The following is a 22,022-nucleotide window of genomic DNA, read 5'->3' on the forward strand; positions in this document are numbered from 1 at the left end:
GATTACTGGTAAAATATCCCTGGGGAGCTGACTGATCTGGGGAGTGCTTTACTCCTGACCCCTGTGAATTGCTTTCCTTTAAGTCATCATAGTAGTACCAGAAACCAGAAGAAAATATCTTTATAAGAGATTTATATTGAAAGAAAAATATATTGATTTTAACACTAGTTTATTGACTCCTGTCTTGTTTTTTAAATTGTCTTAATTTACAGAAGCCAAATAGTCCCCTTCAGATATTGACTGTGTCATTGAGATATTGCAACAAAAATCCTGAAATGTGTGTTCTTGGGTCAGAAAAGGAAAGGAAAAATTTGTGTGCACTTGGGTTTAAAGCAGAGCTATATAGTGCATGCTGGAAAAAACAGGAATTTATACTTGTATTAAAAACATTTGCGACGCCAAAGAATACATGAGAATAAGGTTACCAAATTTGCTCATTTCTGGTGATTTGTGACAATTTTTTTTTTCCCCTTCTGTCTGTTATGACAATTTTTTTCTCAAGCCATTACAGGATCACATTTTTTTCTGGTTCACCTGGAAACAATTTTTCTCTCTCAAAATCCTTCATAACCCCCCCCCCCCCCCCCCAAATCAAATGTTTCTCCCCTAAGCGCAAGTGCCCGGGAACTCCGACCCCGCACTGCACTATGACACGTCTTCAACGGCGAGTCTTCGTCATGCTTCGTACACATGTATTTCAAGAGGTAGGGCGCATAAAATTTGCATGATAATGTTTATCAACCTGTTACGTATCACCGTTATTCATATTGTGATTTGTTAAATCTAAACATGTGACGAAACATTAGGTAATCAATAGTGTAATGCGCCAAATAGCCGTTATTAACATACAGACAAATGAGCCCACGCTGTGGTACGACATACTGCAGCTAGCAACCAGCCACTTTCAAACACGTGGCTTTCAGCTGATCGAGGTCATACAGTGTTCACAGCTAGGGCCGGGGTCAAACTCCACGTTCGATCTCGCGAGACTATTCAGCGTCTGGCCTCATATCCAGGTTCATATAATTAATACATAATTAATATTATTTCAAATCTTCTATAGGCCTTTTTGTAAATGTTTTTGAAAATTTATTTTCCCGTATGTCAAATAAAATTTATTAATCGATTGGATTCCATACTATCATAATTTTGCTTCAATATCACGAATTAAATATAGTAGCTACGTTTAGTCCGTAGCGGTATTAATCCCCCTGACTTTGTTTAGGTTTATCGAAAATGGCGGCACAAGAGGAAGCCACTCAACACAGCTCAGAGGACACAGAAAACATAGAAACTCCGGGATTTCTCACAGAATTGGTCTCCAGTCCACTAAATCTCATTTTACTTGCAGTATGTATTTATCTGCTGTATAAAATTCTTGCCCGTGAAAAAAGGGAAGAAACGCCACCAAGGCCTCCCCCACTTCCAAAGATGAAGAAGAGAGATTTCACGTTGGAAGAAATCAAGGAATACTCAGGTGAAGAAGATAAACAAGGGGGTAGAATACTGGTCGCCGTCAATGGCAGAGTTTTTGATGTAACGAGGGGAAAGAAATTCTACGGTAAAGGTGGGTGTCAATGGTTATATTTTATAGAACAACATATTTATATTATTTTATGTGCGATTATGAAACATGCGATATATAATAAGTTGCACTGAACTTGTACTCAAGTCTCCGTATACAGATCGCACGGTCAACCGGTTATGCACAGTAGCATTGCCGTTGCAAAATTAGGTAGCATTTTCTGCATATTTATGTTTCGTGTTGGGCTTCCATAATATTAATAATAACCCAGTGCAAGGGTTACCTCCATATCATAGGTTTTAATAGTGTTGTATATACATTCCAGCCCGCATGCGTCTTGTGACATTCTAAAATTAACTTTGCGCATGTATGTATTGTCACGCTACATGTACAGTAGTGCTAACATGCAAAATATGTTTGCATTTAACAATTAGGTATTTCAATATGTGCCTAGTACTGTACTAAGAATACATGTTACATCTATACATATAACAGAAACTAGTTCGGGTATTTCAAATAGAAAATTGAAAGTACTTGTTCTCAAGTACTAATTCATTTGTAGTGAAAAATCATGCATTTGATGTATTTTCAAATATATGCTTTAAATTATGCATCGCAACATTGATTTTATTTTTCAAAATATCTGTATTTTTTCAACATAATTTAGTATGAAATAATAAATTGGTAAAATATACTTGAAGTTGTACAGTATACATTATTAATATTCAAGTGCAATCATTTTGCCAGACTTTTTATAATGGTTTTATGTGCAGGTATGTAGATAAGTCAGTAGCCTGTACTAATAACCACCCAGTAATTCTTCATTTTTCAACATTTTACTGACTACTTTGCAAATTGTCCATTGACATGTAAAGAATATTTTTGCCTATTTCTGCCTATTTTTCCATCTTTCACATGCAAAAAAAAAAATAAGCTACATCATTTCAGATCTTGAAAACTTGTTGCACACTACAACTTATTCCTCCTTTGTTCAACTAGTAATTACTTGTGTACAAACAAATACCCCCCTTGGGAGAACAATGACTGAATTGTAATACACTTTGGGGAGATGACCATGGTACATATATTCTGTTGAATGGAACCCCCACCTCCCACCCCAACCCCAAAATATGTGGAGTGCTTTAATAGCCAAAATGTATTTATCATTTTGTCACGGTGTAATATTGACTATGAATAAACTGAGACAGATATGGTACTTTCATTCTGAAAGCTGATAACGGTTTTGCTGTCTGTCAGACAATAAATTGATATGCAAAGAATGTCACATCATAAAACACCTGTCTAATTATAAACAAACTTCTGTCCTTGGTTAGAAAAAGTGCCTGGTAAACTGTCATTGTGTCATGCAGTCATTGAAAAAAATATACATGTTAGCTTTCAGAATATATTCAGCAGTATATAAATCAACTACTTATTTAAAACAAGAAAAGATATTGAGTACACTTTTTGAGAACTGTAAAGTTGAAAATGTAACAGATTTCATCGTCGGCTAGTGTATCACTATACATACAGTGAGGGTTGCAGTTTTCAAAACAAGATACAACCAGTAACACTGAAGTAAAGCACTTTCTGTGTGTGCTACACTCGTTTATAGCATTCATATTACAATGAGTAACACCAAAGTAAAGCACTTTCTCTATGTGCTACACGCGTTTATAGCATTCATATTACAATGAGTAACACCAAAGTAAAGCACTTTCTCTATGTGCTACACTTGTTTATAGCATTCATATTACAACGAGTAACACCAAAGTAAAGCACTTTCTCTATGTGCTACACGCGTTTATAGCATTCACATCAAGTGTAAAAGTACATTGTTTCAATTAGCCTAGCATATGGCCTTTCTAATGTGGTCAATTAGTAAATGAAGCAGTATACTTATACACTTGATGTGGATGCTTTAAGTGATTGTAGTACTTATAGAAAATGCTTTACTTTGGTGTTATGGGTTGTATGTAAATATGATTACTTTCAATCTTATTTTTACCAAAGGGATATTTGTTTATACATCAACTACACGTTGGGAAAACACAATTAATCTGATTAGTGTTAATATTTCAAAGGCTTTGTGAATTATTCTTAACTTATATTAAATTTTTATTTCTAAGGTAGGAACTTATAGGCAAATGCTTTAAATGTTTGCAGAATAGTATGTAGAATAGTTCAACATTTAGAATTAATTCCCTGAATATTCTAAGATTTAGTACTTTGGTTTGATTAAAACCACAGCAATAGCAGTATTTTTAGATCCATATGGTTGTAGAGTACATTTTATCAACATAATGTCAGTCTTGATGGATTTCTGAAACTATTGACCTATACGCTTGTGTGCTATTTCTTTACTCCATGAATTACTGAGTTTTCTGAACAAACCAGTGTTTAGAATTCATGTGATGTAATGCTGTCCCTCACAGCTAAAAAGTAATTACTGATAACAAGGATTTATGTAAATTTAGAATATTATAGAATTTAGATTGACAGCGTAGTGCTGGTGACATAATGAAATATTTCAGAAATGATAATGATTCCATTAATGTCACACTATTTGAACATTAAAGCCAACATAGCCATATCTTAAAGCTTTTCGTGTACATTGAAAAAAGAACCAAAGTTCAGACAATTTAATTCTTGAAAAGTGATTTTTTGAATATTTTACTGGGGTTTGTAAGTAAACAACATGATCAGCAAGCTGGTTACTGGACAAAGGGACTGTTTGCCCTTGATTACAGTCATATAGGGATTTTGTTCCCATAGAAAAGTGAGGGCAAGACCCCCACAATAACTGGATTATAGACTAAGGGACTGGATATTTTACTTTGAATAATCTTCTAAAGATCATTTTAATGTGGTCATTTTTAATAGAGAACCCAGCCACCTGACTCATATAACTTACCCTTATAAATAATTGTGTAACAAGTATTAAAACAACTGTATCTGAAATCATAGTATGTATTATTGGATATCTCTGTATTTGGTTGGTAGACTGTATTAAAACCGTTACGACATTATTGGATATCTCTGTATTTGGTTGGTAGTGTTAAAACCGTTACGACATTATTGGATATCTCTGTATTTGTTTGGTAGTGTTAAAACCATTACGACATTATTGGATATCTCTGTATTTGTTTGGTAGTGTTAAAACCGTTACGACATTATTGGATATCTCTGTATTTGGTTGGTAGTGTTAAAACCGTTACGACATTATTGGATATCTCTGTATTTGGTTGGTAGTGTTAAAACCGTTACGACATTATTGGATATCTCTGTATTTGGTTGGTAGTGTTAAAACCGTTACGACATTATTGGATATCTCTGTATTTGGTTGGTAGTGTTAAAACCGTTACGACATTATTGGATATCTCTGTATTTGGTTGGTAGTGTTAAAACCGTTACGACATTATTGGATATCTCTGTATTTGGTTGGTAGTGTTAAAACCGTTATGACATTATTGGATATCTCTGTATTTGGTTGGTAGTGTTAAAACCATTACGACATTATTGGATATCTCTGTATTTGGTTGGTAGTGTTAAAACCATTACGACATTATTGGATATCTCTGTATTTGGTTGGTAGTGTTAAAACCGTTACGACATTATTGGATATCTCTGTATTTGGTTGGTAGTGTTAAAACCATTACGACATTATTGGATATCTCTGTATTTGGTTGGTAGTGTTAAAACCGTTACGACATTATTGGATATCTCTGTATTTGGTTGGTAGTGTTAAAACCATTACGACATTATTGGATATCTCTGTATTTGGTTGGTAGTGTTAAAACCATTACGACATTATTGGATATCTCTGTATTTGGTTGATAGTGTTAAAACCGTTACGACATTATTGGATATCTCTGTATTTGGATGGTAGTGTTAAAACCATTACGACATTATTGGATATCTCTGTATTTGGTTGACTGTGTTAAAACCGTTACGACATTATTGGATATCTCTGTATTTGGTAGACTGTGTTAAAACCGTTACGACATTATTGGATATCTCTGTATTTGGATGGTAGTGTTAAAACCGTTACGACATTATTGGATATCTCTGTATTTGGTTGGTAGTGTTAAAACCGTTACGACATTATTGGATATCTCTGTATTTGGTTGGTAGTGTTAAAACCGTTACGACATTATTGGATATCTCTGTATTTGGATGGTAGTGTTAAAACCGTTACGACATTATTGGATATCTCTGTATTTGGATGGTAGTGTTAAAACCGTTACGACATTATTGGATATCTCTGTATTTGGATGGTAGTGTTAAAACCGTTACGACATTATTGGATATCTCTGTATTTGGATGGTAGTGTTAAAACCGTTACGACATTATTGGATATCTCTGTATTTGGATGGTAGTGTTAAAACCGTTACGACAGGTGGTTGTTGTATGTTGGCATTTCTTTATTTATTTTGTTAGAGTAACAGTAAACTTAATATTTGCATAACCTTTGTCAGACTGTTTTTTGAGTGTTGGATTTGTAAACTATACTGAACAGACAATGACAACTGTTGAAGTATTGATAACCTGTAAGACACTTTAAAAAATAAACTCAGATAATTAAATTAGGGTTAAAGGTTTACTGTGAAAAACACTTGACTGGAAGAGCTATTAAAAAAGTTAGTCATAAACAAAAGAATCATCCTCTCAGGCTCTGTAATCATTATGGCTTCACTGATTACTACAGTGGCAGTTGAGGACTCGGCTTTAAGATGAGGATTGACTATTTATTTTGGATTTTTAAATTATAAAACAATTTTATCGTGGCATCCTACTTGAAACATCAATGTGAAACAACAAAGACCAATTTTGTGTTTGGAACTCAAAACATTCCAAAAAGCTCAAAATGTGTGAAAAGTTTGTTATTATAGTATGTACAATAAGAAACCTTTTTTTTTTTTTTTTTTTTTTTTACACTTTTATCAATCTTTTTGCCATGTATTGAGTTACAAACACAGACTTGGTGTATGTCATTTCAAGTAGGACACCATGATAAAACTATTTTATAAATTGAAAACTAAAATAAATACCCAATCCTCATCCATATCATGAAATGGCCCTTTAAAGAGTAAATATTGCATTTGTTGGATGTGGTAGATTACACAAGTCTGATGATAAGTGGGGATCCTGTTGTACTGATATAAATACCATGTAATGAAGATACTGTAAACATTGGAAGCTTCCAAAAATATACACTGCTCAGTGCTAGATGATGGAAGTTATCAGAAACGCCGTCCTACCATGAATCAAAGACCATCCAATAGCTTATATCAACATATCGTGCAAGAGTTTTAGTTTGTGTCTGTCTTGGTAAACTGAGACCTTGCTTGCTGTTGTAGTAAGATACAGCACTATAAATGCAAGAATCTTGATGGAATCGTAGGTCGGCCACAGAGAAGCAAAATGAAATATTTGTTCATGTAGTTTCTACCACATTTGTAATTCAGGGTGTTTCAGTTACATCAGATTCAGAAAAACAAGGCCATATACAGAATTATCAGTACCAGAGTAATGTCAAAAATGATTTTGAAAAGAAAAAATTCACCACTCGCATTAGCCTGAAAACTGTGTTGATATTTGCATTATATGTGACTGTCGTTTACACAAGTTACAGCAATGGGGAAGGTAAACAGTGATGAAGTCATTAGTCTACACTTGAATGTGAAATGAGCCAAAGGACCCCCCCCCCCCCCCTTCTATATCCCAATATACAAGTGACATTTGCTTACGAAACTTCTCAGCAGTGTGAAATAATCTCGTGTAATTCTAAAAGTCGTAATTCACACTTGCTTCAGACATGTTGGTAGTAGGAAGGACATTTGGTTAATCAGTATTGTACACATTCATGAATTTTCTATTCCTGTACATTTTACATCCAAGGACACCAGTCCCACTAGCTCCATATGTGTTATTTATGTAGAAAGGACCTGTACTGTTGATAATGATGTTACACTTGATGGGTTTGTCAAATATTTCTTCAACAGTGCAAATTTGGACTTTCCATAAATTATGTGTGGACTTTGTGTTTTGCTATGAATATCTTCCTTCATATACCCCCCTCCCCCTCCCCCTCCCCCCTCGCCATCTGTTGCTTCTCATGGTAATTGCAAGGTAGTGTCCTTCACTTTCTTAGCTAGGGTATTTTGTTTGGCATACAAACCTGGCTAGGGTACACAAGTTCTAACATACGTTTTGGCGTAGTACAAGTTGTATATTTTAATCGCTCTCTTGCCAGTATATATGTGTAGAGTGATTCTTGCTTACTAAAATGAATATCAATAAGATGCCATGCTTTATAGACAGATACCATAAATAGCAATCCTGTGAAAGCATAGACAGTGTCCATGGTGAAACCAATAAACAGGATACCTGCATAAAACACAACTCTCAAGTAAACATGGTGTAAATAATCATCTGGCCATAGCCAGGTAACAGATATTTAATGGTCGGTTAGTGAGTACATGTGTAGGCATATGTAGAAACCATTTTTCACTGTCAAAGTATTGCATTGGCTGTTAACAGTGCTTACATATTGTAAGGGACACCAAACACATCAAAAGTCAACTTCAAGTGCAATGTTAATTGAACTTCCATTTCATTTTTCATGCAACTAGAGATCTTTGTCGGCAAACACAGTGTAAAAATGTTCACACCAGTAAGTGGTTGTTTTCTGTAATAGTTAGTCCAGTGTCCTCATCACTTTCATTCTATCAGCTTTTTAGAAGTTAGCACACTCTTTTCTATTCGTATTTAAAACTGAAAGTAAGCTTAAAGATGTAGGTAGAGACTTACAAGTATACTTGAGTGCTGACAAACAGAATTGATCATTTTGTGTACATATTCCTACTCTCAATTGCACAATTGTGGGCGATTGAAGTAACTGTACTTAATAGTAACCTAGGGATATATCAAAATATCAAAGGCACACAATCAGGAGAGATATCAATCTCAGTTATGAGGATAGAGTAGATTTCCTATTTTGAATTAGAATATCACAGCCTGCCCACCCACAGTAATACAACCGCCAACATGTTACTTTCATCATGTACATGTAATCCATCCATCAAAACTATCTTGGCGTTCATGTCTTCCTACATAGCAGGGTGGTAAGCCCTCCTACAGAGCAGCTTCACTTGGAAAGCTCTGTCTCCATGCCTTGTTACAGAGCATCTTTGACAGTTTTAGTTGATGTACATGCCTTGTTGCGGAGCAGCTTTTGAAAATCTACATCGCTTCCGGAAAGTAGAGCTTAGAAAAGTGGAGATAATTTAACTAAATTCACACTTTCTATTTTTTTTGGCCCAACCCTTTCCACCCACACATTATTAAATACATATAAAAATGTGATGTGATGATGGAGGCAAACGTAAACTTTACAGTTTTGAAACTGATTTGCCATTTCACATGTTTACTGTCAGGGCTAGAAATTGGTAGTCCTTGTGTGCTATCAATTTCAGAAAGTGGTAACCCAAGGAAGGTGACCAATAGTCCCATATTTCTGAACTGAAAACAGAATTCTATTGGAAATAGGTGTTATAAAAATACTTTATGTCTGTAAATCTTCCATCATCAACGGTAGCCTGAGTGGGCTACCAGCTGCAAATTATGGTAGTCCCATGACAAGAATTGGTAGTCTGTGGACATGGGACTACTGTTAATTTAGAGCCCTGACTGGTTTAACTTCATAGGTATAATACTGCGCAAGAGTGTTTAATATTTGAACAGTGTTACTAATTTTACAGCAAACTCTGCTTGCAATTAAGCCAGTGCCATGTAGCTTGATTGGTTGCCAACCCAACCTCTCCTTGTGAACGAGTCTATTGTGCCTTGACATGAAATATAATCTCAAACCTATATGTAACATTGGTACAAATTGCCAGAACTTGAAAAAAAAACTAGTGTTATGAAATGGTCATGGTCCCAGCAACATCAATATTTGCAAAATCTACATAAATAAAACACTACATGTTATTGACTGAATTCACAATTGCAACTTAGTGCCCCTTCATCTCGCTTTTGAAATACATGTATATAAAATTTCAATGTAACATACATTTTTTTTGTTTTCTTGATCAACAGACGGTCCATATGGAGCATTTGGGGGTCGAGATGCTTCGAGAGCTCTCGCCACATTTTCATTAGATGGGGACGCTTTACGAGACGAGTATGACGATCTTTCAGACCTTAACGCAATGCAAATGGAAAGCATACGTGAATGGGAAATGCAGTTTGAAGGTCGGTATATATATAATCATAATCTTTATTTCTTATTTATAAAGCGCATTACATTAAAAATTATCACAATGCGCTGTTTAAACCTTGTACTTTGATATCTCTAACCCTAAGTCAGTGACTGCAATATAAAAATCTCTTAAAGTGACTGCAATATAAAAATCTCTTACTTAAAGTGACTGCAATATAAAAATCTCTTAAAGTGACTGCAAAAAAAAAATCTCTTAAAAAACGACATCTTAAGTCAGTAAATGTAATTATATCAATAAACTTCAGTCATTTATACAAACAGGGGTTCCAAATCACTGAGGTAAGAGTAGAAAAAAAATGTAAACTAATACTGCCTATTCTGCCCTATAGCCTGGTAATTTGTTACCATTTAATTATTTAATGTGTCTTGTTCCTTTGCTTTGGTTGGCTTTTATATATATACAGAGTAAACAATATATGTGCAGGACTCTATCTTTTTCTTTTTAATAACCCAGAACATCTGAATGATGAGATAAACTTGCAATGGTTAATACCAGGTACTGATGGAGAATGTTTGAACCTTAATTAACATTACTGAAGGATGCCACAAAACAATACAGGCAAATGACAAAGGAAGAAACTTGATAGAATTAGCACAAAGTACCCTCATAAATAAGACAGTACCATACAAGTCAATAAGCCTAGTCAAATACCCTTTGCCTCTACTACTGAGTAGGTGGTGAAAACATAAAGGGATTTTGTTATTTTTATTAGAAAACAAACACCTGTTGCCAAGACTTGTTATGTATGAAAATGAAACGTAAGTGTAAGGATTCCTAGAAATATTTCTGTATTAAAAGACTATAAGCATGGCTAGTTAATACCATCATTACTAAAGTATGGTAATGGTTTATTCATGAGTAATGTTTAGAAACCAGCTTTCATTTCAATGGTCACAGGTTGGGGCCCACAAAGGGAATATCCCTCTCCTAGAGATGGAATTCTTGAAAAGTAATGATAATTTCTGAAGTCTAGTGACTCTAGATAAAATTTTGATATTAAACGAGGTAATATGATTCCCAGTTCATTGAGATGATCCTCGGGGGGGTAGCACTTCCATTACCATATTTGTCCAGCAAAAAGTACAGTCCCGAGAGAGGCATTTATTTCTAGAAGAGTTGATGATCTCTAGGTGTCTCCAGAGATAACATATTTATATTAAAGTTTAAATGAAGCAAATGTGATTTGCAATTCATTGAGAAGATCCTCAGATATCTGTGAAGGGGCATGACACTTCCATTACCATAGTTGTTCAGGAAAAAGTGCCGTCCCATGAGAGGAGTTCAGTAAAGAAGAAGAGTTGATGATCTCTTAAGTGTAGGTATCTCCAGAGATAGCATTTTTATATTAAAGTTTATACAAAGTAAATGCGATTTGCAATTCAATGAGAAGATCCTCAGATATCTGTGAAGGGGTGTGGCACTTCCATTACCATAGTTGTTCAGCAAAAGGTCCCCAGGGATGAGTTGTAGAAGATGATTTGATGAGCTCTAAAATGTTGGGATCTAGAGTAGAGATCACCAAATCTAGAGTAGAGATCACCACATCTAGAGTAGAGATCACCACATCTAGAGTAAAGATCGCTGTACATCTGTCCCCATGTAATAATTTACAAAGGTTGCAGACACGTGAAGTCATCGACTCATGTGATGTCACCTGACTTTGTAGTACATGTCAGATAGTAATCAATAGGAGGTAATCCTTCACAACACCCCACAAGATAGTTACTTATTGAATGAACACTGTACTATAGTCTAGTTCCTAAACAGTATCGTTACTATTTACACCTTCACTGGCAGTCTAGTTCCTATACAATATCGTTACCATTTACACCTCCACTGGCAGTTCCAATACAGTATTGTTACCATTTACACCTCCACTGGCAGTCTAGTTCCTATACAGTATCTGTACCATTTACAGCTCCACTCACAGTCTAGTTCCTATACAGTATCGTTACCATTTACACCTCCACTCACAGCTAGTCTAGTTCCTATACAGTATCATTACCATTTACACCTCCACTCACAGTCTAGTTCCTATACAGTATCATTACCATTTACACCTCCACTCACAGTCTAGTTCCTATACAGTATCGTTACCATTTACACCTCCACTCACAGTCTAGTTCCTATACAGTATCGTTACCATTTACACCTCCACTCACAGTCTAGTTCCTATACAGTATCGTTACCATTTACACCTCCACTCACAGTCTAGTTCCTATACAGTGTCGTTACCATTTACACCTCCACTCACAGTCTAGTTCCTATACAGTGTCGTTACTATTTATACCATCATTTTCACCTCCACTCACAGTAGAAACCATGTTGCCTTCCAGACTAGTCTAGGTCCTATACAGTATCGTTACCATTGGCATCCAAACTTACTGTACTACCGGTACTACAAAGGTCACTTTTAGCTGACTCAGCAAAATGATAGCCTGACAGATCCTTCCTAGTAACAGCCAGTGGTTCCATTTATAAGTGAACCAACAACTGGATATGTCAGCATAGCAAAGTCATGGTTACCAGTATGTTTTAAATTAGAGAGAATACACCAGTCTACATCAGACTTTAATAAATACTTTTCTCAAACAGTTACCAGCTGTTTTCAATTTTGATCAAACAAACCTACCATATACTAATACTATAGGTCTTTGCCACTAAACAACAATATTGAATTTGAAGAAAAGGAAAGTATATCACACAAAAAGATTACTGTATTTTAGAAACAAAACTGGTGCTCATTTTTGCAATGACTGACTTCATGATTTATTATTAGAACTAGTATGACAGGAAATTATTGTATGGCGGAGAGACCATGCAGACGGAGCTAGGAATCTTAAATTTTGGAAATGGGGATGTGTGGAAAAAATGTCAGGAAGTAGGAAAACATCTTGGGATTTTGAAAATATCAATGGAGTAGTGGATATAAAAGGAAATGATTGATTAGATTGTAAAAAGATAGGATGTGACCTTTACCAGCCATTCTGGTCTTACCTATCCCATTCTTGTGAATTAACTATGCCAGAGTATCAGAGATTAGAGAATATATAGAACACCTAGTAAACCGGATGTCATGTTTCTACCATCTGTATCATTAGTAATAGACTGAGGCTGACTTCACATCAAGTTCGTACATTTTTTGTAATGTGGTTGCCGTATTGGGAAAAAAATGCCTGTTCCTTCCTCTTATATAAATGGCATTTCCATCTAACATTATACTTGAACTTGTATGGAACTAAGTTGTACCTCATTGTTGTAGGGTTTCTAGACAATAAATTTACTGAAAAATGTAAGTGATTCAACTATTTATTTGAAATAAACAGTGCTTCTATGTTATATATGACCTTTGAACTCGGTGACCTGCAGTGACCTTCTTATCATTGCATGACATGTCATGCTACACTTCCACACAAAGCGACATGATTACTCCACTGTTCACCACCCATATAGCTCTCACACACAGCTGTATGATTTATGGAGCTAAGCACTATATTTGTCGTTGATGTCATCAAAATTGCTAGACATCCATCACTCTCTAGTCTCTGATTTCTAACATTGCTTCACTTTGTGCCACCCATCTTGTTCACACACAGACATACACACACACATACATACATACATACATACATACATACATACATACATACATACATACATACATACATACATACATACATACATACATACATACATACATACATACATACATACATACATACATACATACATACATACATACATACATACATACATACATACATACATACATACATACATACATACATACATACATACATACATACATACATACATACATACATACATACATACATACATACATACATAGTCATTGTAATTGAAATTGCCAGACATCCATTACTCTTTGTAGTTTCTGATTTCTAAAATGACTACTTCCCGAGGGAAGTGCTTCCTTCTGAATCACATTGATAACTAGGCTTGTCTAGGACAGTGGCCATCTGTGTTTGACAGTACTACAAATCAGTTTGATACAAGTGGAGTGAATGTTCCTGATCTTGACCCAAACTTTGTAGATTGACTACATCCCATGTGTGCCTATTTTACAACTGGTCCACTGTCCTACTGTGCAACCTCAGTCACCGTGAGACAACTAAATGCAAACTGTTTCCTCTCAGATAACAGCTGGTATCATGCCAGCATATTCAAAAGTATGAATAGTGCATCTAGGATATGTACACAGTGGTATGTTGAAGCCAGCATGCATTAATTTTTTTTAAAAATCAAAAAATAATCAGTTTGAACTAGATCATGTAACATGTGATTTATTAATTTTGTGCAAATTTGATGACATGTGAATCAGATAATGTTTTGTGGTATAGGTAATATTTCATATTTATATACTGATGTCTGGCCTTTTCAATTCTCACCACATTTTGCATATCTATATGAACTGCACATGTGGTTTGCTTTTACAATATGCAATTTTTGTAGCATAACTGGGTTCATTCACCTACCTGTCACTTTACATAATGGTATACAGACACACCAGAAAGTAAATTTATAGTGTTATATTTGGCAGGAAAGTTATTTTAACTTAATATTTTGCAAAATAAGTAGGATTTCATAAAATATTTAATTACACTTTTCGCAATAAATTCCAAAGGGAATTTGATAATAATGTCATTACATTTGCAATTATGTCGGCTATACTTAGATTGATAAATATGTACTTGTGCAAGAATTATTTTGAACATCCATATTTTTAGCCAAAAATAACAGTATGAATTTTACCAATAGGGTTTAGCAATACAAAAAAGTATTACTTTATAAATAGTTCTGTTTGTTTATTCTTGTTCAGTAGACAGTACAAAACATGACGGGGGTAACAGCTGGTTGAAACTTTCCATGATTAGGACTAAAAGAAATGTGAAAAATGAATTGGTATAGTTCACATCAGAATGTTGTATTTTCTGCGTATATGTCGTGTATGAAGAATCACTTTTGTTTATAATCTAGTTACTGATAGTTACAACTACTAGTAATTGACACTGAGCAGTGAGATAGAATATATCTCACACAAGATGGGGAATTTTGTCTCAGCTTGCCTAAATGCAGTGCTACAAATCTCATAGTTCTGCTTACAGACAGAGTAAAGTTGGGACTTGATTCTGGCATTGCCCCTGGTATAAATGAGAAAATGTCAGAATTGTGTCCTGACTTCCACCATCTGCAAGCAAGACTACAATCTCATTATTCTCACATCCTGGCAGGCTTAGAGAGAGTGTGGAACAAGTGGGGGATTGATTTGAGACAAAATACCCCCAATTCATGTGAGATATTCCATCTTAGACCATTAGGGGTGTGTTGGATTATTTTCTCCCAAGATGTAACTCACTCTTTGGTGCATCATCACTCTTTGGTACAGAGTGTGGGGATTGATTTTATCCCACACTTTCCCACTACCAGAACATGAGAATATGGTATCTGTAGTCCTGCTTGCAGACGGAATACTAGTCAGGACTTTCTTCCGTTATTGTCCCATTTATACCGGAGACAATGTCAGAATTGAGTGCTGACTATTCCTGCTTGCAGACGGTGCACGGGTCTAGATTACTGACATGACCTTCAACACCATCCTGACTTCACACCAATTACCAGAGAATTACAATGTTACATACCCACTGATCAAATATTAGCAAACGATCGAATATGTACTTATTTTACATCTCTTTGACGATAGTAGTTACTGGTAAGATCCAAAAAAGTGTCAAAATCGGAACTTTTCCAGTTCCAGTTGTAATTTCAAACATCCCACGTTACAAACGCTGCCATATTTGATTGGGATGACCACGAGGTCATCGTACATAAGGCGGAACTCTGTTAAATTACTGTTGAACTTCTGATTTTGTGATTTTTGGTCCTCCGAACTGGGGCTTTTGTAGCGACAACAAGGTAAAATGACTAATATAAAATAGTCAATGTATTGATAATATTTAACCACAGGGTGCGTTAATTCTTTAATTACCAACATTTCTGGAAAGCCCAGGTTTCACGGCTGGCTATTCGCAGGACGGAGAAGGATAGGACGACTTACTCCATATGCAAGCGGACTATGAGATACATAGCTCTACATTTAGAAAACTATAAATGAACATTTCATTTATACATATACAGTCTTTGGCTCTCCCCATGGGTAGTTTATATATTTCTTCCGAATTTCTCATTGACATCAGGATTGTATGTAGACAAACAAACTTAATTACTTTATAGACTGGTTGTACATAAGATGTTTTATAATGTTATAGGGTGATTTTTTATCCTCACTTCAGTTCACAAATTAATAACTTGATACCATATTAATTTTATGAGTACTTATTTTCATGACATATGAGGATATTAAAATTTACTACTTGAAAGTAGGTCGACGTAACCTAAATACTGTAACTGGTATGGACTATAATATAGACCTGTATTAAATGACTAATGAATGTATCGTATTCAAAATTATACTTGGATACTATTATGGTTGGATTCTGTCTCTTCCTTGTGATCAACTGTATATTGGTAATTTAATCGTGTGTATCGTGTGTACATTATGTTGTATTTTGATTCATGTTAGTATCTTGCTGTGAATTTCTGTATGTTAATCTGTGAGGGGACACGCCTAGACTAGCTCAGCTGAAGCTATTTCCTGATTCCCCATTTACCCACTGTTTTAGTTTATATTTATTTGGGTAAATAAACAGATTATTGAACCTGATTCTGATAACTTTTCCAAACATATTTGTGTGAGAATCCCAGACATAAGGTACGTCGAAGGGTGATTGAATAATCCTGTCACTTTTTGTCAAGCAACTGGAACACACTAAAAACAATGTATTCAAATTCAAGTTCAGGGTTGTTGGTGGCCAAGCGGTTAGCTCCTATGCCTCTTACCTCTGCAGCCTGGGTTCAAACCCACCAACTATCGACTGTGTTTGATTAAAATTTAACTAGGTATGTGTGTAAGAAAGGTGATGCTCAGTTTGACCCTACCGAACAATGCAGGTTTTCCCAGGGTGCTCCTGTCTCCTACTGCTTCTCTACAACAACAACACTAGGGTGCTGCTCGTGTGGCGACCATTCAACAAATTTCCAAATTTATTTGGCCGAATAAAGATTATTATTATTATTATTGTAAATGGCAGTATAACTTATGAGCAAGATTTGTATTTGATAGATTATTATCCATATTTGCTCTGCTCAGTTATTATTATGATTCATTACCTAAATAGAAATATCTCAATTAAAATAAATTGGATACGTATATTAATGGGTTATACTAATTGCCAAGTAATGTTTGTATTACCAGAAGAGGAATTACTGCAACACTTTTTAAAAATTACTAGAAATGAATAATTTCATTCTTAAGATCTATCATGAATTGATAAAATGATTACGTTTGTCCCAAAAACAATGAATATTTCTTTTTTTTAGAATCTCATATATACTGCAACGGTATATTTATTGGTGAAATATTGTGTGCATTCAAATCATTTTGCTTTGCTGCACACCAATTTCTGTATTTTGATCAGAAAGGCGATACAGTTGATATGACTTTATGAGTGAACATAGCTGTCAATTATAGACTGACCTTGAGAACTGAGATCAGACAAGTGTCATATTGTGATAAAATTAATAATTAGCTATTGATAGTAATGTATGGCATGTCTAGGATGAAGACTGCCCTCTATCAGACATAATGGGAAATGTTTCTTAAATCTGCTGCCATGTTACATGGTATGAAATAGTACATTTGAAAGGATAAATTGAATTCAATATAATCTGCAATAAATGAGTACAAGAAACAACTGAACATTTGACTAGGTGTTGGCACCAAAGGATAATTCATCAATATGTCATAACTATAATGATAATTAATCAAGATAATGATAATAATACCACTAATTATCATATGTGCAGAACATATGTTAACAGTCATTTCTGATGTGATTATATTCAAAGGTGATGTGATCATCTACGATGATATGTTCATCTGCCATGGTAATATACCATAATGATATAGTTCTGTACCATGGTGGTTATAATGTGGTCACCTACAAGATGATATGGTTGTCTACCATAATGACATAGTCATGTTCCTCAGTGATCATGATATGGTCATATCACATGGTGATACAGTCATAATGATCATGATATGGTCATGTAACATGGTGATACAGTCATAATGATCGTGATATGGTCATGTAACATGGTGATACAATCATAATGATCATGATATGGTTATGTAACTTGGCGATACAATCATAATGATCATGATATGGTTGTCACATGGTGATACAGTCATAATTATCATATGCTAATTCTTTCTTTGTCGTTTACCTTTGCAGAGAAATATGATTATGTGGGTAAACTTTTGAGACCTGGAGAAGAACCGTCAGAATATTCCGATGAGGAACAAAGTGAACAAAGTGAAACAGAGAAGAAAGACATTTGACCAATTTCAGAAATTCCTCACCAGTATGATGAACACTAATTCCATATCTATAAATACAGACAGCATGTTACCAATGGGGATGGGGAGGGGAGTGTCATTTTAATTTTTGAAGTACAGTATAGAATTATAATGCTAAATAGAAACCTAGTTCTATTCAAGTATCAAGGAGTCGGACCACAATCAATCTAATTAAAATCCAATGTAGTGTACTTGGCACGATTTCTTTTTAGCTCCTACGCTTATTCTCATTTTTTCTTTTGTGAGCACCCAATACCTACATCTGACACAATTCCATGACCAATCTCGTATGGACAAGTAGCCAACCAGAATCCGTCTTACAATATTACACTCAATGTTCGAAATTGAAAGAAAGAGAACCACCAAATAATAATGTGAATGCATTATGCGAGCTCACCCGTTGAGTAAAAAAGAAATCGTGCCGAGTACACTACATCTGATTTTAATCAGATTGGACCACTATGTAAGATTGCAGGACATTGCTATCGTCATTTTTTGTGTACATGTTGTTCATTTCATTCATTATTATTACTGTGTGCGATTACTCCTCAGAAACTTCTGAAATTTTATCAAAGGAAAAGAAATGTACATTTTGTATGGAGTGTTTAACAGTGCAACGTTTTGCAGTCTTACAACTAGTAGAGTAGTTTTGATAATGTTTAAATCATGAACTGAAAACCGTGTTTAATGGAAACCTCAATGTCAAATGATGTCTAGAGGTTTTAGGTTTACGCAGTGAGTTCAACAAATTTGCTTGCCATTTTATTCTCGTTATGTAGGATGCTTGTCGAGCTCCAGCATAATTTAGAGAAAAGTTACAGGTCGTGAATGACCCCTGAAGTGAAATAGGCTCAGTCTGGGCAGACTGCAATAGGTTTTATATTTGTATGATAAATGAAAAAAAAGTTGAAGTAGACCTTGTGAACTGCCCCCTAGTGATATGGTAGAGAAATGATATATTTGTGATGAATTTATGACTACACCATGTGTAGTATGGCAACAAAAGGAAATATTACAAATCCAGAGTTGTTTTTCAGTGATACCGGACCAAATAAAAGAGAGAAAGCCTCACTTTACTACAAAAATGATTGTTAAAGTCTGTGTTTATATAGGTGATAAAATTTACAAAAGTTACTAAGGGGTGTTGTCAAAAGTTCGATGTAGGATAAAGTTTAAATTGCTTTAGTGTTGTGATGGGGGGGGGGGGGGGATTCAAGTAAGATTTTTATGTGACAAAATGAAATTTGGGACAAACCTATTACATGTAGTTAATGTTCTGACTTAATCATTTTTTACCTGGAAGTTTTCAGTAGAAGTTTTGGAGGGTTTTTTTTCTAAATCGTGGCCTTCTATTTTTATTAGAGGTAGTATAACATAACATTGAATTATAAAGTACTGTAGTCTAGCTCCAAACAGAGACAGTATTACGTATTAACCCTTTCATGACTGGAGACGAGTTTTAAATAATTTTGGGACCCAATTTATATGAACATTTTCATAGTTATAATAATATTACTTCATTACAAAGTAACGTTTCTTTAATTCCAGTCTAAAATGAAGCTGATATATGCCAAAAACTTACATAAAAACAAGAATTTTGTTCAAATAATTTTGGCGGCAAAGTTTTCAGTACTGAATGGGTTAAAAGCGTTGAAGTTTTTAATACGTAATACTGTCCCTGTTTGCAACTAGACTAAAAAGTACTTCAAATAGAATTGGGCAAAAATACTAAACTTAGCTGCCAGTTTAGTTCATAGGGGTCCAGGCAAACAAAAGCTAAGAAAGCAATCTAGTTTTTACTCTGATATCGATCTTTTGATGTCCCACATGTGGGTGCTCCAGCAGATTTATTGTACAATGTGTTGGAAACTATGGAAATATTCCAAAAAAAAATTATTTTTCAAATGAGGTTCAAAACCACAGATTTGATTGTTTACAAGGCAATCACTTTTAGTTCCAATGAAATAAGGTCTTTACTTTTACTTGTTGAAGTAGAAACTAGCGGTACTCCATCCTTTTTTACATTTCATCTCTCTATGAAATCACTAGAGGGCAGGCTTTATTTGAAAGGTCTGTTCTATCGCAATGGAGTATAATATGTAAACATGCAGTCTATTGAGACATAGGTATTATAACACAACACAAATCTGGTATTCTTCCCTTGACAATCTGGCATTTTAGAATCTGTACTTTTTTTGTAACATTATTTCATTGTAATAAACACATGGTGATATATATATATTATTTCAGAAGATATGTGAATTAAAACAGGAATGGGTTTTCTCATATACCGAGTCAAAACATGACAGTTTGTGTGTTCCATAGTTACTGCATACAATGTCAATCACCGGCTACTTTTCCTCTCCCAGGCTGTAACATATTGATAAGGAGTCATTCAAAAACAGATGACATCTGCATCATATGTTATGATAACATCATCGTCACACCTGTCTGTCCATTCACTCTACTACCACTAAGTGGCAACTTCACTAATTATGTGACAATGTCATTATCACATTGCCGTCACAACTGTCTGTTCACTTTAATCTATTAAGAGTCAGCAAAATATCATGTCTATGATAACGTTATTGTCACACTACTCTACTACCTAGTTGTAGAACAAGCAAACCAACAATTTGACAAAAAGCCAGCTGATCACAACAGTTTAAATGTTACTTGGGAGATATATGCTTTGGGTCATGAACTATACAGTTAAAATTTATCTTTGTTAGTAGATGTTGAAGACATTACTTGTATTACCCTTCGATTTACTAAGATATACACAAACTAAAAATATTGTTGCAAAATGTTGATACAACAGTGATAAGCTAGTGAATGGACGTTGGTTTAATTACAGTATCAGTAGGGAGGTTTCTTGGAAAACTAGTTTATTTTGAGTTCCATGAACTTGCAGTGCTGTTTTTGGACTTCCATTGTTTACACTATGTTGATCACAGGGTGATTAGAGTCACACAACAGAGGAACCGCTATCGCCCCACTTGTGTAATATACCACATTGAAGGACGATAGATTTAGTTTGCTTCTATCTTAGAAAACTGAAGGCTGGATTACCGGTTCTGGATATGAAATGTTTCTAGACATGTTTTATTTGCAAGGTTTTGGCACTATGAATAGTCTTCCAAAAAGTAGGAAGTAGCCAGACACGTCAATGTAGTATTCAGTAGAGTGGTCCACCCGTGAATCAAAAAGTCTCACTATATAGTTCAATCCACATGCAGATATTTGCTGAAATGATTGCTAATTGTACCTGCATATTTCCCAAGTGGGTTTAGCTCTGTAGCACACTGATATTTCTATAGTCACATTGCTTGCATATTTTATGCTCTGTGAAACACGACATTGACTTGTAGACCAAACTATAAACTCAGATTTCTTGTGTCTGATTGTCAGTCATAATTTGTTCTTGAAAAAGCTTGCCAGTTTAAGAATGGGTACAAGAAAAAAAGTTGTGCATTATTGTATCGGAACTTCTGTGAAAAAATAAAACCTGACTGGAACCATGGTGTTAAAATGAAAACTAATGTAAAATTACATTCCAACATTATTGTTGAATTCTGGTATGTATTAGGAATATTTCAAGCTATTGTAAAGTTTATAAAGTAAACAGAAAACACTGACACTATATTCATAATTCGAAAATGGTCAGATTTTCACCAACCCTCTATGCTACTCAGTAGTCACGAAGTATCCATAG

The 22,022-nt window shown here is 34.8% G+C and overlaps 1 protein-coding gene across 1 annotated transcript; it reads left to right on the forward strand.

Annotated features, from left to right (window-relative positions):
* The first annotated feature begins 1,236 nt into the window (after window positions 1-1,236).
* Window positions 1,237-21,659, forward strand: LOC144439233 (membrane-associated progesterone receptor component 1-like). The gene is made up of 3 exons (XM_078128507.1): window positions 1,237-1,567; window positions 9,626-9,781; window positions 18,183-21,659. The coding sequence occupies exons 1-3, from the start codon at window positions 1,237-1,239 to the stop codon at window positions 18,287-18,289; spliced, it is 594 nt and encodes a 197-aa protein (XP_077984633.1). The 3' UTR covers window positions 18,290-21,659.
* The last annotated feature ends 363 nt before the right edge of the window (window positions 21,660-22,022 follow it).

Source organism: Glandiceps talaboti, chromosome 8, assembly GCF_964340395.1.
Source record: "Glandiceps talaboti chromosome 8, keGlaTala1.1, whole genome shotgun sequence".
Taxonomy (NCBI): domain Eukaryota; kingdom Metazoa; phylum Hemichordata; class Enteropneusta; family Spengelidae; genus Glandiceps; species Glandiceps talaboti.

Bases quoted from the DNA above. Each gene is read 5' to 3' on its own strand.
- LOC144439233 (XM_078128507.1), top strand. From the start codon at position 1,237: ATGGCGGCACAAGAGGAAGCCACTCAACACAGCTCAGAGGACACAGAA. The intron at 1,568-9,625 runs GTGGGTGTCAAT...CTTGATCAACAG, and splicing joins AAAGAAATTCTACGGTAAAG to ACGGTCCATATGGAGCATTT. The intron at 9,782-18,182 runs GTCGGTATATAT...TTACCTTTGCAG, and splicing joins ATGGGAAATGCAGTTTGAAG to AGAAATATGATTATGTGGGT.